The sequence below is a fragment of the Cupressus sempervirens genome, chromosome 6, assembly GCF_028749045.1.
Source record: "Cupressus sempervirens isolate cs-2001-9-10 chromosome 6, ASM2874904v1, whole genome shotgun sequence".
NCBI classification, from domain to species: domain Eukaryota; kingdom Viridiplantae; phylum Streptophyta; class Pinopsida; order Cupressales; family Cupressaceae; genus Cupressus; species Cupressus sempervirens.
The window spans coordinates 504,183,370-504,203,851 of NC_143123.1; the positions used below are offsets into that span (position 1 = coordinate 504,183,370).

At 36.7% G+C, this 20,482-nt stretch overlaps 1 protein-coding gene across 4 annotated transcripts in view; it reads right to left on the bottom strand.

The window, feature by feature from the left end:
- EMB2788 (ribosome 60S biogenesis amino-terminal protein) overlaps nt 1-20,482 on the bottom strand; it is a 140,180-nt gene that overhangs the window by 2,052 nt on the left and 117,646 nt on the right. For all 4 annotated transcript variants that reach the window (XM_089788700.1, XM_089788697.1, XM_089788696.1 and 1 more), the window contains 3 exons: nt 4,823-4,972; nt 3,721-4,074; nt 23-461 (listed from right to left, as the gene is read on the bottom strand). In XM_089788700.1, the coding sequence (XP_089644826.1) occupies nt 23-461; nt 3,721-4,074; nt 4,823-4,972 (943 nt within the window). The remainder of the gene's footprint in view (nt 1-22; nt 462-3,720; nt 4,075-4,822; nt 4,973-20,482) is intronic.

The window sequence follows — 20,482 nt, forward strand, 5'->3', positions numbered from 1 at the left end:
GCAGCAATATGTCTTTACTCACCAATGATATTTATGCCTCCTGAATGCAACAGCAAAGAAACTGCAGCAACGACTGATTTGAGCACTCTGCACCGAACTCCAACAAGCTGATGGAGATATAGTATCAACTGAGCCAAACTCATGTCCACCTCAGGGTTTTCCTCGATTTCAGAAACACAGCTTGATGCCTTCAAAGAGTGTAATAATGACACTAAATTATCAAAATTAGGTTTTTCCATGGGATATAGGGCATGTCTTTGATTGTCCATCCAAAGAATCTTCCCACAGATAATGGACGCTACTAACCACCGAAGCAACTTATCCATTAGAGCTTCTTGATATTGTTTAATTGATTTCCACTGCTTGTCAGCATATTCTTCCTCTTCAAAACTTGATAGGGTACGGGCTTGTAAGGCACTGGAAATAGCCCACAAAGCCAATTTTAATAGCTTTAGTTTATCCTGCAATCAATGAGAAATTACTCAAATTTAGATCTAGACTTTTCAGGCAAGATGGCATTTGCAAACAAGCCCAAGTCAATAGTTGATTTCATCTTCTTTTTTAGATGATAAGTAGCAGTAGGACCATAAAAGACAAAAAGATTCATTTATTAATTATTTCAGCATGAATATTCTGCAAATGTCATGAGAAATTCTTATGCGTGGATGGAAACCAATCTACAGTTGAAATTTTAGTTCATGCATAAAATTACTTTAACCACCAAACCCAAACAGACATTGAAAATATCTCCATTGCATAGTCTATAGAACATTTACAATGGTTAGTTTCAAGGCTCTTGACTGTAGAAACCACTGTCTCAATTCAAAAAATAATCTAAGTTACCAGATTCTCTCCAGCAACCCTGAAAGTCTGGTTCAATTCTGTCCAAAGTCTGGTCCTTGTCAAATTCTCCCCAAATTCCTGTAGAGAGTCACAGATTTGCTGCAAATTCTGTCAGAGGAATCTGGGCAGACTTCATTTTGAAGAATTTGCTGCCCAGCAGCCAAACCTGAGCTGAATTTAGTCTCGAAACAAATTGTTTTTACTTTTTTAAAGTGTTTTTTGCCTAATTTGGTTTATTCGATCCTCCCAAAACCCTAAAAGTGACCACTAAAAAGGCCAAAAAAAAGGTTTATATGCCATTTATGCATTTGTGAGTGAAAAAGAAAATTTGCTTTTAGAGGAAATCCAAATTGACAAATGGTGAAGTCCAAATAGACGATTATAGAGGAATTTCTTTAAAATAACTATGATATATTCTTTGAATCCAGGGCTTCAAATCTGAAGCTCAACTTTTGATCTAGCTTGGTTAGAAATCCTTTAACCAATATAAAAAAAATTCAGATAACTGCACATATCATTTGATGATTCCTTTCATTCTCAAACTGTCCCTTGATATGGAAATATGTCCCATGCATGCAACCAAGGCAAGTATACGTTGTATGTATGGCTAAATGATGCAATTAATATACTATTAAATTGAAACATAGATATGGTGATGTATTTTCCTATGTTGCTTTACTATTAGCAGAGTGCCGTACGGACTTATTTTTTGTTGCATATACAACCACGCACATATATATTTTTTAAAAACAGATATGCTTTGGTATGGACAAACCCAAAACGAATCCGAACCCAACCCAAAAAATATTTGGAGAAATTTTGAACCCAAATCTTGAACTCGCATGTGTACTAGAATCTGAACCGGCAACTTGGAAAATAATACCCAAAACATCAGCACAATTCCCAAGATACAGAAACAAGAGGGTTTGAAAACAACCAAATAAGAGCCTGCTAATAAAGAGTCCAAGACTTGTAATTAGACCAAAAAAATATTTGACCTAAATATACTAAACCATAATCTGGACAGAGTGATGAAAACTTCATATTTCTGATCACTCATTTTCTACAACCATTAGAAGAATATCAAAACTTCTCACTCTGAAGGTTAAAAACATCAGTTAAGAATTTGAATAAAAACAACATTGAAATAAGAGCATAGCAGAATGATTCTGCACCAGAAATAAGTGTATAGTAGTATGACTCTGCACCACAAAGCAGATACAATTGTACTTGACTTGTGCAGGGTCCATTCTTGGTACAATTCATGCACCAGGGACATACCTAAAAGTTGGCTAAAACAGATCCATTCTTTTGAACCGACATGTACCCAAAAAGGTAAAAACAACTATAAAATAAAGGTTTATTAGGAAAAGAAAACCTGAATTCTCGTTATTTTTTCCATGCTTGTTGAATGACAGACAGCAAGAATTTATTACTCTCAGCCTCTCAGGTGCTAGTTTGAAGAGAAAAAGGTTTCCAGCTGCCTTATTTTGCACACTTCACCTCAGATCTCACTTTGGACAACTTATTTCAACTTCTATGATTTAGGGAAATTATGTCTGGCATCAAAAGTAAACTTTTCCATAGTTAAGCAGTGATTAATGATCAGAAGCAAATTCAATTTTCTGAGCAACGAAGATAAAATCGCAAAGGAAAATCCTGCAAAACTTCTCCTAGTAGACCTCTACAGCCATCAAACAACAGGGTATGTCAGAAACACCCTATTAGCTAGTAGGCCTAAGCCCGAGATCTTAAAGAATTAGTAACATGCTTTAACATTTAACTACTTGCATCATCATATTTGACACCTGCCATGTGGATATTTAGAATTTTTTATTTGGATTTTCTTTTCTAATATTTTTAAAATGTTTACCATATATCATGAGGAAGTAAAGGTGAATGGCAATGAATAAAAGGTTAGTGGTAAATTGGAACCAAATCACCCCTTAAGACATTTTAATTTACCATTCTGTATTCTGGTACTCTTACCAATACTGTGCAACTGGAGAGTAAGAAACTAAATTATTCAAAAAGTAAATTTCAATTACATTTTGGGTTGAACCAAGGTTTCTTCTTGCCTCCATATTGGATTTTTTTCTTGGATGTTTTGGAAAATTGTATTTCTCAAAGTTGAAATACAGTCATTGACATCAATTGCATTCTTGTACTTTCATGTTACTTTTGTCAGTGCTTAACATTCTACATTTTCCATAATATTCACCCAAACCATGAGCCTCTACTACCCTATTTTTTTTGTTATAATAATAGCAGTCCAAATTACACATTAAAAACGAAGTCTAGAAGTATAGTCAATACAACAAGAAAACAATAATGTGTCCAGCATATTTTCATCAAGCACTAACAGATTTTGACAATGTCAGATAGAGAGCACCAGGTAATATCAGCCAAACAGAACATTCAGGCGTATGTACCAGAATGTTAGTTGTTTAACTGCTCAAGAAGAATGTATGAAGCAGTCAAAAACTGTCAACACCAACAGTTCAGCAGCATTACAAAATCAAGGTCGTTTTGATATTATCATACCAGAGTTGGAATGATCTGAATGCACAAACTGTAGATACTGATTCTACTTAAGCTCTAAAAGTAAATTTATAATAAGCCATTCCATACAAATGCAGCGCATAGTTTTACTGCATGAACAAACCAGTAACTATCTTTATACCTGGGCCTGATCAAGATATTTGTTTCTAGCCACTAATATAAATCGTAATGCCAATTATTTGAAAACATCAAATGTTATGGTTTCATTAGTTTGCAAGCTCAATATCAAGTATTTAAGTATTAACAAAAAATCTAGACGGATGCATTTAGCAACTTCCACAATAAACATAAACTAAAAGTCAGGGTCACACAGACCTTGATCATATTGACTGCTGGTGGAAAGCTAGTGAGAATGATCTTCAATCCCAGTTGAATGATATCCCTGGAGATCATGTCAGGGTCTCTAGTTTCAATGAACTGTATAACCTGAAATAATCCTTCAAAAGACAAACAAAAATGTGTTTGATAGAGCTTCCGCTGCTGAGATAAACTGATTGTAGATGCCAGAATATGTAGAACAGATTTAACAGAAGTATCTTGGCATCCTAACATGCTTGAATTATATACAAGCAAGTGATGCAAGCAAGAAGCAGTTTGCGACAGTTGTTCAAAACCGTTTGTAAGCAACTGTTGACATATACTTCTCCATGAAAGCAAATCAACTATCATCTGTTTGGACAAAAACAATCATCAGTATATTAGAGACCTTCAGCAGCTATTAAATATTAAAGACACTTGTGAGCTGCCATAAAATACCAGCTTGAGTAAGATTCTGAATACTGACTCAGAGTATCTAGACAAGCCATATTATCTTCAAATAAATGCAAGTTAAATCCTAAAGAAGCAAAGATGATTCAGCTTCTGTACTTCAATGAAGGGCACAGCAATTGGGTAAAGCAAGGGAGGAAGGATAAAGCAGGCAAGGAAGCAGGGGAGGCACAGTTTCAGGTGCTTCATCCCTTCTGTTGTCAGAAAACAGAAGAACGGGATTTCTAACTCCATCACTGTGGGAGGTCAGTTATGTCTTGATCAACCACGAGAAGACAACTCAATGAAGAAGCTAAAATGTCCCTCCTCTAATACAGTGGATTCAATTGCTGTTGGTCTGAAGCAATCTTATTTTCGACATTCTAAATGTATTTATTAAGTGACCTGGCAAAGAGGAAGCATGAGGAGCGAATGTGTGGGAGAAGGAAGGGAAAGACTAAAGAAACTCAATAAGATAACAATTAATAAACGTGGAATAAAAGAGATTAGAAAAATGTATATCTTTTGAAACTTTATTTTTGTGATCCAAACAAAGACCAGAGCCTTAGAAGCTGAAAATTGAGAATTTGCATCACTTGCAAGCAATAAGAAAACAGAATTCAACTTTAGTATGAACTGATAAGGATGACTGCCAAGATGGTTGGATCACCTCCAATGCTATAGACACAAAACATATATCAGATCTGCCTAATTTTGACTTGTCACAGTTTAAGACAGCAGAGGAAAGCCACAATAGTAAGCCTGCCCGCTGCACCATATACTGAGCTAGTGCTTGCCTTTTAACTGCCTTCTGGAGTGCCTGAAATGCAAATTATCCAAGCAATTATAATTATGTCATAAATATCTTGGATACCAGCTACAACATAAAAAGTAATCATATCATTTAAGAGCACTAAGAAACATAACCTTTCATATTATACGATGGAAAAACTATGACCAATAATCTAGCAAGATGAAACTATCTCTTGAAAGTATAACAAACTTTGAAAGTATTGATGATAAGCAACATAACCCGGTAAATACTGGTAAGTATTTTCCAAACCATGTTTTACAAGCAATGTTAACCAAGATTTGAGGGTGTGGTGATGGGAACTGATGAAGAAAGAACAAACAAATGTAAATATCCACAAATAACCAGAATAGGTTAATGAGACTCTGAAATTAAAATTAATAATAAAAGTGATGACATTTTTTGACAACTACTGTGTGCATTTGAACTTTTTTTCCTCTATAAATGAGGAAGAAAAAACTTGAATAACTTTATGAATGTTTGTGTAATGGAACTTTGCTAAGTCACCAAATCCAAGTCCAATATGAGTCTGCCAAGTTTCGCCAAGTCCAAAACTTTTGAGCTATGCTAATCACTATATATAAGAAACAATAACGATTACATTGTGACCATAGGAAGATAAACAATGATGTTATTGTTTTATTTCTTCTTCCACATAGTTGACTTTCATCAAAATTTTGGTGGTCATCCATTAAATTGCTTAAATTGACTGATTTGGGGAAACTGGCTTTACTTTAGTGAACTTTAGGTAGAAAAATTGGTTGGCTGACATGCTTGTAAAATAAAAAGATTGCAAAAAGGATTTACTTTTTTCAGTTGGAACGTGAAGGAAAGCAAAATAATTGTATGATGAGTTGAGGAATGTGTGGGTCTCATCCTCAAGAAACTAGGGAAACATCCTCATGAAGGGGAGACATTGCTGTTAATCACTCCTACATTGTATGACTTCAGGGAGAGTTGAAGACTTTTTTAAGTTACCAACCAATTTTCAAGACGGTGAAAACACTAGCCACAAATCTCTTGTGAAACAAAATCAAAGAGTTACTTGGGTATGGTTATGTCAATTAACATACAAAGTACCTGAGAATATAACTTACAGAACATAGAATATCAGGTACAAACACAATTTCCAAAATGATGGAGTATTTATTCCATTTAATTGACATGCAATGTGTACATGCCAACTTATATAGAATCCCCAAGACATACAAAATGAGAACATGTATAGCAGTTAAGATTACCAACGACAGAAATTGTCAACTAACAAACCACTCATCAGGGACTAGTGACACAATTAAAAAGAAAGTTTACTTGCCAAGTAGCTGATAGACTTTTAGCACACTTTCTACCAACTACTAACTCGTATTTATTTACTAACATGTTCGCACATTCAGCTAATTACGTCAAGCCTCCAAAAAGATAGTTGACTTCCATGTGATTAGACAAAACTAGGGATAGCTACAAAAAGAATACTAAGGAGGGCAGGAAGTCCCTCAACATGTGGTTGACGTTGGTGTGGAGATGGTGGTGGCCGAAAGCCATTAGCAAAGGCGCTACACATCCTCTGTGCAGATCTCCAAATCTCACTCGACCACAAACTCTCGTTCCTTCAACCTTGTAATGGCCACCCCTGGTTTTTTGGCTTTGAAATATGTTTGCAAGTTTATGGAATGAATGAGTGTTTTCTGTTTGATATACTCGGATTTCATTCATAATGGAGAACATACACAAGCATGATATATTTGCAACACAATAAATAAGCAGTAAGTAGATCACAACTAGTCTTTATTCAAACAGAAATGAGCTCAGTCCAGATCGTGGTTACAGGACTCAGTGAGTCCTTCAAGGACACTCTCAGTACCGAGGCAAGGCAGATGTCCATAGGCTAGCAGCCTCGTGCCTTGGACTCAACCAAATCTGTGGTGAGTCTCCATGGACTCGCTGGTCTGACTTTATTGTCAGCCAGCATGATTGAAGTGCCAAAAAAAAGAAAAATTTATAATTTTTACTTTATGTTTTGGGTGTTTTCCAAGTCTAAGATGTTTTTTTTGGGTAAATTTGAGTTTCTATATTATAGATGCTTATTTTTATTTATTTTCTATGATGTATTGGAGCAGCAGCAACATCATGTCTCAGCTTGAGGGTAGCAGATCTAGGCCTAAACTTAACCATGATTCATACCCTATTGCAATATCAAGGGATAGGACTTGGAAACATGCCATCCCTGGCAATAAACAAGGAGTTGTTACATGTTAGCATTGTATGAAACCATAAAATGCCGAAGACGTTAACAGATTGAAATATCACCTTGCACATATATCGAGGGGTGATGCTAAAACATGCGACCCAGCACCCCAAGATGTCATACATGATATCCAAACTCTTTTAGAGGCAGCTCAAGAGAAAAAAGAATTAAGAAAGATGCAACATGAAGAAATGGCATACTTAGCTGGGAAGGGATCTTCAAGTTATCATTCTCTAGTTCCACCTACTACTACTGCTGCTTCTGCAAGTGCAAGCATTGGGTCTCAACTTCGTAAGAAAAAATCCATAGTAGATTCCATCTTTGTTCCATGCACAACTCCAAGTGCACAAACATTGCTTGAGGGCATGGGTTGGAATAAGGAGAAGCACGAGCAAGCAAAAATGGTACTTGGAGGTTTCTTTTTCTATAAGAACCTTCCATTTAATGCAACGAGGTACTTATTATTTTAATTTTTAATTTTTGTCTTACTTCTCTTGCATTCATGATTCAAGAGCATGCTTATTTTGTCTATTTAGTTTTTTGTTGTATGTCTCCTTATTGGCAAATTGCAATAGATGATGAAGCTATAGCACCAAACCCTAATCCAAAACTTGAAGAAGATCAAGATGAGGAAAGATTGTTGAGAGTATTGTCTAGAGCACATTCAAAGCCTACTGATGGAAAATTGAACACCGATGCTGTCTTGAATTGGATCTCTGACATGGAGAAGTTCTTTGAGTTTGAAAACACTGTTGATAATAGGAAGGTGAAAATTGCAATTACTAGGTTGAAGGGTCATGCCTCACTATGGTGGGAGCATTTGCAAACTGATAGACAAAGGAGAGGAGAGGAGAAGATCAGAACTTGGCTGAAAATGGTGAACAAGGTGAAAAGAAGTTCCTTTCTACTGATTACCAAGTTAGCGTGTTGAGAAAAATCCAAAATTTGAGACAAAGAGACATGACTGTCAAGGAGTATACTGAGGATTTCTATAGATTGGACATTAAATTTAGACATGTGGATGATGACGTTGAGAAAGTTGCAAGGTACCTAAATAGATTGAGATCTGGAATTCAAGATGAAATAAGTTTTGTGAAATTGGAAAGTGTGGAGGAAGCATATCAATATGCCTTGGAAGCTAAGGAGATCTTGACAAAGAAGCATGAACAAAGACAAAGAGGTAGAGGTGGAAGATTCCAGAGAGGCACAGGTAGATCTTATGGAGAAGGTGGCAGATTTGACAATATTGTGCAAGATAAGGGCAAATCTAAATGGAAGAATGATAACAAAGGCAATACTGAGTGGAACGGTGGTAATTCTTACCAAGGAGGTACTAGTTCTTACCGAGGAAGAGGTAATTCTTATTCTAGAGGTGGTTTTCATGGTAATTGTTTCAGATGTGGCAAAGAAGGGCATAGATCTTTTGAGTGTAGATCCTCTGGTGATAATAAACAAGGTAACAAAAATGTTGTGATTCAAGGAGATCCTAAGGGTTCACCAAGTGGACCTGAGGCTGAAGAAAATTTGATGATGAGAAGAACTTTATATAATAAGGGAAGTGATGAGGAGCCTGTTCTAAGGAGAAGTCTTTTCAAGACCAGATGTAAGATGGTTGGAACATGCTGCAAGGTGATCATTGATAGTGGAAGTTCAACAAATTGGCATCAGAAGAGTTGGTTACAAAGTTGCAATTACAGAGGCTAAAGCATCCTAAACCCTATCATGTTTCATGGATCAAGGATGAGCATAAGATATTAGTAAGTGAATAATGTATTGTGAAGTTCAAGATTGGACATTATTTTGATTAAGTTCTGTTTGATATTATGCCTATGGATTGCTGTCATATTTTGTTGGGTAGACCCTGGCAATATGATAAATTTGTTATGCGTGATGCAAGATTGAATCAATATACTCTTTGGGTGAATGGGATAAAGCAAGTATTGTTGCCTTTGATTGAAAGTCCAGATGAGGTTAATTGTACTACTATGAGAATTTGCATGGTTAATGGAAAGCAATTTGAAAATGAAACGAAGATGAATCAAGTCTGGTTTGCCATAATTCTTAGGAGAACGAGTTGTACCAGTAGCAACCGAGTGACAAAAAATAGTGGTAACCGAGTGCCAATTAGTAATAACCGAGTGACAAAAGTTAGTCACAACTGAGTGATAGCAGAACCTGGTAGTATGGATCGAGTGCCAGTGGAAATTGCAAGTTTGTTGAATAAGTATAAAGATATTGTTGCAGAAGATATACCTGATGGTTTACCACCAATAAGAAATATAAGTCATTGTATGGACCTAATTCCTGGAGCTAGTTTACCGAAAAAACCACCATATAGATTAACACCTACAGAGAATGAAGAACTTAACAGACAAGTGCATGAATTGTTGCAGAAAGGTTTGATCAAAGAAAGTTTGAGTCCATGTGTTGTACCTATTGTATTAGCACCTAAGAAGAATGGAGAATGGAGAATGTGTACTAATTCCAGAGCTATTAACAAGATCACAGTGAAATATAGGTTTCTCATGCCAAGGATGGATGATATAATGGATTGTTTGAGCGACGAAAAATATTTTACTAAGATTGATTTGAAGAGTGATTATCATTAGATCAGAATCAGAGATGGGGATGTGTTGGCCTGTATTTTCACTTGGTTCTAAATTCTGAAAATGTGTAGTGAAAATTCAGTTCTTAATAATCTTATCCTAAGCAGTTAGGGTTTGCAAATTTTACGAGTAAAAGTACCCTAGAAAAACCCTAGTTCATAGTCTGTGCCCTTGTTTCCACAAAAAACCCTCTTGTTTTAAATTGTTTTCGCGCTTTCAAAAAAGAGCCTTTGAAAATTCTTAAGGTGCAACTATGCGACCAAGGTAATCACATAGTCTTAGCATGTTTTCAGCTCTTAGCATTCTATGGTGCAACTACACGAAACAGCAAGGATCACTTTGATTGCTTGGTTGCAATGTTTAGTTCAATAAGGGCATTCTATACAACGAATGGGAAAAGCAATAAAGGAAGCAGCAATCACATGGTCGCACAGTTAAAAGCAATGAGAGAAGTTCAAGCTGCAAACGCACAAAAATAGGTTATCACTCAATCCTAACCCTCTTGCAATTTAAAGAGCTTGCCACGTGGAGGCATCTGAGAAGACTTGCAGGTTATAACAATGAAGTTATGATGTGACTGTGCGATCAAGGTTAAAAGGTGTCAATCATTGTTTCGTTGCTTAAGGATCATAAGGTTAAAATAGTAAAGAGACTCAATGACGAGCTTTGATCACACAGTCGGAGCCTAAAAGGCACAGCATTCAAAGGTGACTATGAAAGGGCAAAACTGCTAATGTAGATGGTCAAAACCTTTGATCGCACAGTCGCAAGGTTGAGAAGATAACAAAAGACAAACCGTGACTGAGCGACAAGGTTAAGAGCATGTTAAATATTGTTCAATCGTGTAGTTGCAAGCAAGAAATGTTAATGTTCAGCTTAAAGCACGAGCTAGCGAAGCAGTTTAAGAGAAAACAAAAGGTGCTAAATCACACATTCGCTCAGTCAAGAGATTAAAGGTTAAATTGAGCTACGACTTGGCAAAAAGGTTTGAAGCCTTTGAAGGGTCCTTTGATCGCATAGTTGCACACTAGAAGCTTTAAGCTAATTGGAAGACCACGACTCAACGAAACAGCTAAAGGCTCATAAGTAGTCACATGATCACACGGTTGCATAGATAAAATCTTAAAAGGAATGAAGGTAGCGATGTTGCGACTTCCCAATTTTAAAAGGATTTCGCATGGTCGTAAGTAAGAAGTGCTAATGTTAAGATTAGGGCACAACCATGCGACGCAATTTAGAAGATGCCAACATTTATGAAGGCGCTCAATTGCGCAGTTAAGTGCTTAAAGCATGCAATGAGCTGCGAAGCAGAGATAAGGTTTAGAAACAATAATCATTGGGTCGCAGGCTAAGAGCGTAAGCTAAGAAATAAACCACGAAGCAGCGATCAAAGGCAATCGCACGATCGCAACATAGGTTATTAATATCAAAATGATTATTGAGAGCTCATGATGATTAAAAAATGAAATATACTGTCAAAAAGTGCAAGGAAAGATTTTGAAAAGCTGGCAATACAAGCAGATTTCGACACTTTTGGAGATTTTGAGAAAACTTGTGCATGCTGACATAAAGACACCATAAATGTTGTTCTATTGCTCAAAATGCTATTAAAGAACTGATGTAACAGATTTCTGATAACAACATTCACAGAATTCAGAGCTAAGAGATTGAGTGCGAAGAATTTTTAGAGTCTTCAGAGCTTTTAGAGTTTGCAGTTGCAGAGAGATTGTTTAAAGAGTTGAATTCCGAATGATGGCGCAAGAAGGAAACATAATTGCTCAGGTGAACGTAGGAGAAACCTCTGAATGCTAAGCAAGCTAAACCTAAATTGGCCAACTTGTATGCTAAGGAGTGGGTATATTTCCTCCCAGGTTCATCCCATGCTCAAACAATGAACTAGCACATCTTCAAGGACACGAACAGCTTTTGTAGAGATGCTACTGTGCCTGAGACAAACAGGAACGAGTTGTTTTGGTATTTCTACAACAACAGATTTGAAAAGCAACCAATATGTAATCCTTGGATCAGGAACCTGGCAAAACTGACTATGCCAAAGGTCATAGTTGATGTGGACCTGGGTGAAAGCTCTGATAAAACCTTACAATCCCACCACTCATGGGTTCCATAGGAAGGACATGAGTATATTGTGCAAATTAGACAGAGAGACTTTTGTTGAAGTCTTTGGCCTTGGAGGACCCATGACAAGGCCTATTGAGCAAGATAAGATGAATGAGACCTTTAGCAGTCAGAAAAGCTTTTTCACTGGTAGGGTTATGAGAAGGCATATCCCTCAAGCCAACAAGGAAAGGGGCGAGTTACCAAAGAAGGTAGGAGAATTCATGCCTCTGGAGTTTTTCAATAGGTACTTCCAGTACACAATGTTCAGGCTTGACAAAGTAATTGGGTTAGATGTCACCATGAATGCTCCTGGACATCATGGCCCTACATATCCAAGATTCACATCACAATGTAGGATATGACTTTTTGACACGCATAATTAACGTGATGCACAATGAAATTGTGGCAGTCTAGAAATGAGATATGGGGAACTTCAAGTTCTGCCACTATTCATTGCTGATGCACATTACCCTATATAAGAACATAGGGCACATCAATCCAAACTTCATTGAAGCGACTGAGGAGACTGAAGAGAATTTAACAGTGCAGTTGTGGACTCGACTCTGGCAAAGGTTTTACCCTTACTCTAGTACCAATGCTTTTATAATGATTTTGTTTTTCCCATTACTAATATGCTAGCAGATATAACTGAGAGGGTCCCTAGGGGGTAAGAATGCTAATAAGACCATCTACATGCCCAAATGAGGATAGGAGACTAAGCCATGATTGGGCTAGTCTTTTTCTTTTTGATAGTTTTTCATTAATAAGAGTTTATGAATGTCCGTAGCCCCCCCATGTGTTGCCTAGGTATATCCCAGAAAGGTTGGGACAATTAGAATTCTTTTGGCAACTAAGTATGATGAATAGGGAATATTTAGGTTCCACTATTAAGAAGGGTTCCTTTGTTGCTAGGAATACCAAGCTAGGTGATTTTGTTATAGGGAAAGATGCAAAAGAAGAAATAGAAGCATGTATAAGTGAATTCATGTTTCGATCAGCCCCTGCTAGAACATATGACCCAAATGATTTGGTAAGACATGCCCTCAAGAAAATGAGGAAGTACACTCTCCCAAATAGCAAGCCTTGCTGGGATGAGGATGTAAGAATGAACTGCCTGGAGACAAAGGATTGTAGAATCAGAACCATAAGGAGAAGAGAAATAATGAGGGTAGAGGAGGCAATGAAGGCAACTGATCCCTCTTTCAAGGGTTTCTACCACGAGGCAAGATACCTAGACAAGTACAATAGATGCCTAGAAAATTTTGATGAAATAGTGTCCCAAGTGCTAGCAGAGATAAAGGACAGAATAGAGCCCCAATCCCCTCAGCAAGAGGAAGTGAGTGAAATAGAGGTTGAGGATGACCAACCAGAAAGTTTCTCATGGACCCAGGGAGGCAAAAAAAAGAAAAAGCTTATAGAGATCCCAGACAAGGCCAGAGAAAAGGCATTACAGATATTTCCAAGAGGCTCATAGTACTTTGATAGCATCAGGCACAGTCTTCTGATCAAACAGGCTGGCCACAATGAAAGAGTCTCAAATAAAACTGAGCTGCAAATAAAAACGCTGGATGAGAGAATAATCAAAGCTTAGGAATTTATGAAGGATGATGACTTCATAAATTCAAAGGAATTTAAGTCATTCTTGTTTAAAGTTAAACAGAATGAACTTACACTGCAAATGCATCCAGACGATTCACTTGAGAAGACTACTGAACTAGTGCAGAGACTGCAGGAATATGACCCTAACAGTGAGACACTCACTATGGATGCAGCTAGAGAGCTGGTGCAAAGAAGTGGAATGCTACTCTTTACAAGATGGGAGCTCAGCTCATCATTTATGCTCAATCAGATAAGAAGACAGGCTAAGTTACCGATTCTAGTTCTGATGTTGATGTGGGTGTGCGATGCCGATACATGGATGCGTGGATTCGCGGATTTTTTTTGGGAGGATTTTGGATGTGTTTGGGTGCGTCCATACATAAATATATATATTTTTAAATATATATATATATATATATATATAAAGTTGTCAACTATAATTTATTCATGCAAAGAAATACAAGAAATATACAAAAATAAACCATTCATTGAATCATTATCATAATCAAATTGGAATAATAGTGATGTCTAATTAATAAATTACTCAAGTTCAAGATGCCAAAGCAATTTGAATTACAAAATCAAAACATAGTTCATGGTTCAATGTTGATCAATCAAGAGTTAAGGCTCAAGATTCACAAATCACATTCAGTCATTCAAAATCATAAAGATTCTCAAAAACATCCATATTCTCATCATCTTCTCCTATTGCAACACTTGCAAGTTCATTTGAACCATGCATGGTTCCAATTGTGCTAGAGGCACATGCTATTATGTTATCAACATCATCATCCATCATCACAGTAAGACCCTGAAGTGTTGCATCCAAGTTTGCACATTCAAGGGGTACATCCCAAAGCTTGGTTGACCCTTCCTTGTACCCATCCTCCTTACGAGACAAAAGACGCAAGTTGGTATGCATATAAACCAAGTCCTCAACTTTCTTTGAGCCCAACAGGTTGCACTTCACTAAATGGATATAGGAGTATGTACTCCAATTCCGTTCAGCAAAAGAACTTGCAACCTAAATAGTGTTCATAAAAAATTAAAATTAAACATAAAAACGAAAAGCAAATTAGAGAATGTTAAACATTAAAGTGTAGAATACAATTGCTAAACAAATAAATAAATGAAAACTTACTTGTGAGAGGATCTTGATTGCAAGAGGTTGTAGATGTTTTAATGTTTGACCATACATGTACCACCATGTGATAGCTCCTGTGTCATTTTGGTCCTTTATTGCATATGGAGCAAGTTTTGATCTTGAAGCAAATAAGACAAATTCTCACCTCACCTTTTTGTGCATTTCATCATCTGGAAAGAGTCTTGCAAATGCAATGTAGCACCCAGTAGCAACTTCTTCATCCGCATATGGTGCAATTCTATCCAGCATAGCGAGTATTTCCTAGCTATGGTACCTTGGAGATAAGGCATATGCAAGGAAGTGCAATGGGGTAGTCATTCTCTCCCAACGATGATGAATGATATCCTCCACCTTTTTGCACAAGGCTTCACATTCTATGAGGTTAGTCTTATGTGCTTGTATGGAAAGCTTTACCTTTTCTACCATGGTGTCCATGCCATTGTACACATCCACCAAGCAAGGTGCATTTGTACCGACAAAGCGTAGCATAGTCATGATAGGCTCGATGCAATCCAATACAAATTGCACGCGAGCCCACCAATGCTTATCCAAGATCATACCCCTGACCTTCAAGGCTCTCTCTGAATTTGAAGCCTTTCATATAGCCCATTGGTTACAAATAACCATTTGGCCCAATGCTGATTGCACCTTGAGGAGTCATTTCAGAACAACAGTATGAGATGCAAATCTAGTCTCAACAACCTATAAGCAAATTGACAATATGACATCAAATATAAAACGAAGTTATAAACAAGAAATTTGATAATTAAACATGAATATAAAACAAATTCAAAATAAATAAATAAATGAAACTAAGTAATTACAATTCTAAATCTACCTTCAACAACTCCAACTTGGACAATGATCTGAATATAGATTGTGACATGTGGTGGTTTATCACAAACATTTGTATCTCCTCTCCCTCTTGGTATATTTGCTTCACCCAATCTATTTGAGTGCCAATTTGTTGCATGACCAAGTTTAAGAGTGTATGGTGCATGATGTCCAAAAAAAAATGGCCGTATCGAGACTCAACTAAAGTTCCTACACCCCTACAATTCATGGCATTATCTGTGACCACCTAGACCACATTCTCACTACCCCTCTCTATTGCCTCAATGAGAATTCTAGAAATGAATTGTGAATCCTTAACTTGTCCTTCACAATCAATACCCCTCAAAAACATTGCCCCTTTAGGGGACATTGCAATCAAATTTATCAATGGTTGGTTTCTTGTGCCTTCCCATCCATCAAACACAATAGTTATGCCAGAAGTTTTCTTTGAAGACCTTTGTCTATAGATATCTTTTTTTTTTTGCAAAAGAGTAGTATGCACCTTTTCAAACCTAGGGGCTAATATAATTAGCTGGTGCTCTAAGGATGTCTGCAACCATTTCCTTCCAATATGGCAATCGTACCAAATTGAAAGAAAGGCCATTGGCATAAAGGCAACATGCAGTTGCTTCATCGGCAATCTCTCTTGCCTCCATTTTGAATGCTTGATCCAACGAACCTCTTTTGCGGGTAGTAACTTCTACTTCATCATCCTCCTCTCCCACTTTCAAGAATGGATGTTTGGAGGATGCAACATGATCGGTGGGCACATTCACTTTGCTCTTTGTAGATAAAGGTTTGTACAAACTTGTTTTTTATTTGCTCACTAAACGATCAGCACCCTCTTGTTCTTTTATGAATCCGGCTAGCTGTACATCGCTCAACCTTTTTCCATCTTTACTTCCCTTGCACAATGTTATTCCTTTACTAATAGGGCCCATAAAATGAGCTTTGACCCGAGAATATGAGTTGTTGAATGGTTTACCATGACATACATTGCATCTCCAAATGTATGACCCACCTCCAGAAACCTACGATGATCTTGTGGTGTGTCTCCATAATGGAGATGTCACATCAATATTGAAGTTACAACTTTGTTCTTGCCCTGCTACTGAACTTTGACTATTAGTAGTGGCCATTCTTACACAATAGAAACTATGAATCTAATAAGAAAATAGAAAAAATTAACTTAGATATGTTTAAAAAAACTATGAACATGATTCATACAAGTGCGAATATACAATACAAAAATACTGAAACAAGATGGCTACACTTATTCCTTCATTTCTTTTAAACAAAAAAAGGAAAAATCTTGAAAAAAATCTTCTAAAACTTGAAAAATTCATGAAGATCTAAAAAAAATCACTCAAAAAGCTCATGAAATGGATCGAATGCTTACCTTAGATGCTTAATCGTCCTTTGTGGAAGCTCAATAGACACCCTACAAATGATCCTCTTCAAAACTAATGACCTTGCTTTCTGAATGCCACAACGGAGACCAAATGAGAAAAGAGCCCAACTAGAAACAAAATGGGAAGAATGGGCAATGAATGGCCTCTTTTAGGGACGTTTTAGGGTTGTGAGGCAAATAGGAGAAAAAAATATAATAAAAAAACATATAAAGCACATGTTATTCACTTAAGTGATTGGTCGTTCAAAGCATCCGGATGCTCACGGGATGTGCCCAGATGCTCTCCCAAGCACCCCGCGCACATCTGCAGGAGAAGAAAGTGCCTCTAACAGCACCCCCCGTGCATCCTCTTGCATCCACGCACCAGAATGCGTCAGCATTCGCATCCCCCTCCATCCTAGACGCATCAGTAACTTAGAAGATAGGATAAATCAGTCTCATTTGAGGAGACAAATATTGTTGGGGAGCTACAAGGGTCAGGGTTTAATGTAGATAGTAGAACAATGGTAGTGTGGAGAATGGCTCCTGAATTAGATAAACCAACTCTTGTAGAGATAAGAGATTCACCCCAAGGCAATGTGATATTCTGGAATGTCACTACTGTCTCAAGTGACCAAATACACAACCTAATGAATATAGCATCACTAATGGGGAAAAGCAAAGTGGATATGCTTGAAGAGCAGTTGTACCAGAATTACAACATATCCATTGATGCCAAGAAAAAATATGAAGAGGAGCTCAAAAGGACATATATGCTAGAGCAAGGAGTAGCTACCCTCGAAGATGAGGTAAGAAATTTAAGGAATGTGGCAAGGCCTCTTACAGAGGTCAAGGACCAAGAGACCCAAACAGAAGTTGATACAGCAAATGAGGGTATGGGTCAACAAATGGAGATTGATGAGCTAGATGCTGGGAAGGAAATAGAAGTCATGACAATGGAGAGTATGCTCTCACACAAGATAAGTGTTCTGAAACTGGCTTCTCAAGGTATTCATAGTAGTTGTATTGTACTGCAAGGAGCAGAATACCAATGTACAGAGGCTCTATCCATTCTTTCCCCCTTATTTACTAAATGAGGTCCTTACATACCATTTTTGGATAAGTAGGTCCCACTTTTGCCTCAGAAGGAGTTACCCAAGGAAATTATTATTTCCACAAGGAAAATGGTGAACAGAGTAAAAGAATTAAATGGATTTTTTTCTGGAAAATTACAATTGATAAATAATAAAATGAAGACCATTGCCAATGGTACTCCTAGTTTTGTCCAGAAGATAACTGATGATGAAAATAAGATAAGGGATTGGCAGGAATGGTCTAATTCTTTTGATTGTATTATGAAGCATAAAAGGTTTGTTGCTTATAGTAATGGAGAAACAGATATTGCAACAGTCTTCGATATTGTTGATCTTCAGTATAAGCTAGAAGCAGATATGAACAAAACAGTTGCAGAGGTGAGAGCTATAACCGATGCAAAGTGGAATAAAAACCTCAATTAACTGAATGCAGTTAGTGGAGCCACCTGGCCAGATGAAGAGTTTGACATTACTATCTGGGAGGTGATTGCTGACATAAAGACTTCCATCTGGAGATAGCGACTGAGTATGTAGAAAAAGTCAAGCGACATCAAGAGGGAGGACAACTATCTGATAGACACACTTTATCTTTGTTGGTTACCTATTGCGGGTGCACTCTCATTACAAATCACAGAATTGATCCTAAACATCAAAACTAACGATTGCTCAAATTTTGGCTATCTCCAACATTCCATTTGTAACCATTTTGTCTTATATGCAAAGGTTGTTGTAACTTGATTTTTGACATGTGTCCTCCCATCTGAAGGTTGTTATAATCCTTGTTGCTATAAAAGGATTTCCAAAATGTGGAGTAAGGGTCCAAGTTTCTTTTTGCTACACTAAGTTTGTATTCTCTAAGTCGGTCCATGCATACTATAATTATGTTCCAAAGTTGAATATGACAGTTAACAATTGTTGGTCTATGGGTGTTATTTTCTGATGGGGATAACCATTCAATTGTATATCAATTTCAAAGAAATTAATATAAATACAAAAAGCTAGTTGTTCATCATAGATCTTGTCTCTTCTTTATCTCCATTTTGTTCTCTAAGATTTAACGGCAAAGTTTATTAAGTTTCAGTTGTAATTTGTTTTGAATTATATTCCAATTTGCTTTTGCTAATAATCTAATGGGTTATGTAAATGCTTAATGTAAAATAGAAGAACTTCATGGTTTTCATTGAAGATATGATAAGTATGAGATCTAAAAATGAATATTGATAATCTTTTCACAAAGTGTCAAGATAAGATTCAGAAATAGATGTATAATCCCTGTGAGTTTATAGCCCAATAGATAAGGTACTGGCCACTCTTATGAGTTGATCTAGTTGGGATGGTTTACATAATGCAGAAATTCATGTTAATCAATCTTTTACTATTATGTTATTGAAGCTTGAAATGTTAGCCTATGCTTGACTCATGAAGTTTTAGAGTTTGGTAAAGTAGAATTTGTCATCTCTTTATTGTTCTAGAGTTAGAAGAGAGAAGGCTAAACCATCTATTATTTTTGGAGATCATGTTGAGAGTCTGAATGCTAAGTGAACAAGAATGAATTCCTAGGTAAACCCGCTTGAATCTTGCATAATTCAAAGTGGAGAAGACCTCAAGGTCTTGTTAGTTGGTCCTTTTATTTTGCTTCTCAGAATACCCATAATGGTTTTTAGCGAATTCCTAGGTTTACTGTTCTTGTAAAAGCTTGTTGAAATTTTATCAAATTAGAAGCAAACATGATGAATGGAAGACTGCTTTCAAGTCAAAAGATGGTTTATATGAATGGTTAGTAATGTCTTTTGTTTTGACTAATGCACCTAGTACTTTCATGAGGTTGATGAATGAAGTTCTCAAAAGACTTTTGGTTAAGTTTGTGATAGTTTATTTGGATGATATTCTAATATTCAGTAAGACTAACGAAGAACATATTGAGCATGTTAAACAGGTATTGCAGAGATTGAAAGAGGAGAAGTCGATGATTAACTTGAAAAAGTCTTCTTTTATGCAAGAGGAGATTGTGTATTTAGGATTTGTGATTTCATCTGATGGTCTGAGAATGGATCCTGAGAAAGTTAAAGCAATTTTGGAATGGCCTACACCGTAGAATGTGGGTGAGGTAAGATCATTTCATGGTTTGGCTAGTTTTTACATGAAGCTTATAAAGAATTTCAGTTCTGTTTGTAATGCTATGACTGAGACAATGAGAGGAGATAAAAAGGATTTCAAATAGACACATGGAGCTAATAAGAGTTTAGAAACTTTGAAACAAAAAATTGCTGAGTTACCTGTATTGGCTTTGTTTGGTTTCAATAAGGTATTTCAAGTTGAATGTGAAGCAAGTGGTAGTGCAATAGGAGCTGTGGTGAGTCAAGAAGGTAAACTTGTTCCTTTCTTTACTGAGAAGTTGAATGATGCTAAAAGGAAGTATTTTGTGTATAATCAAAAGTTTTATGCTATTGTTCAAGCATTGAAGAAGTGGTGACATTATGTGATTCCTA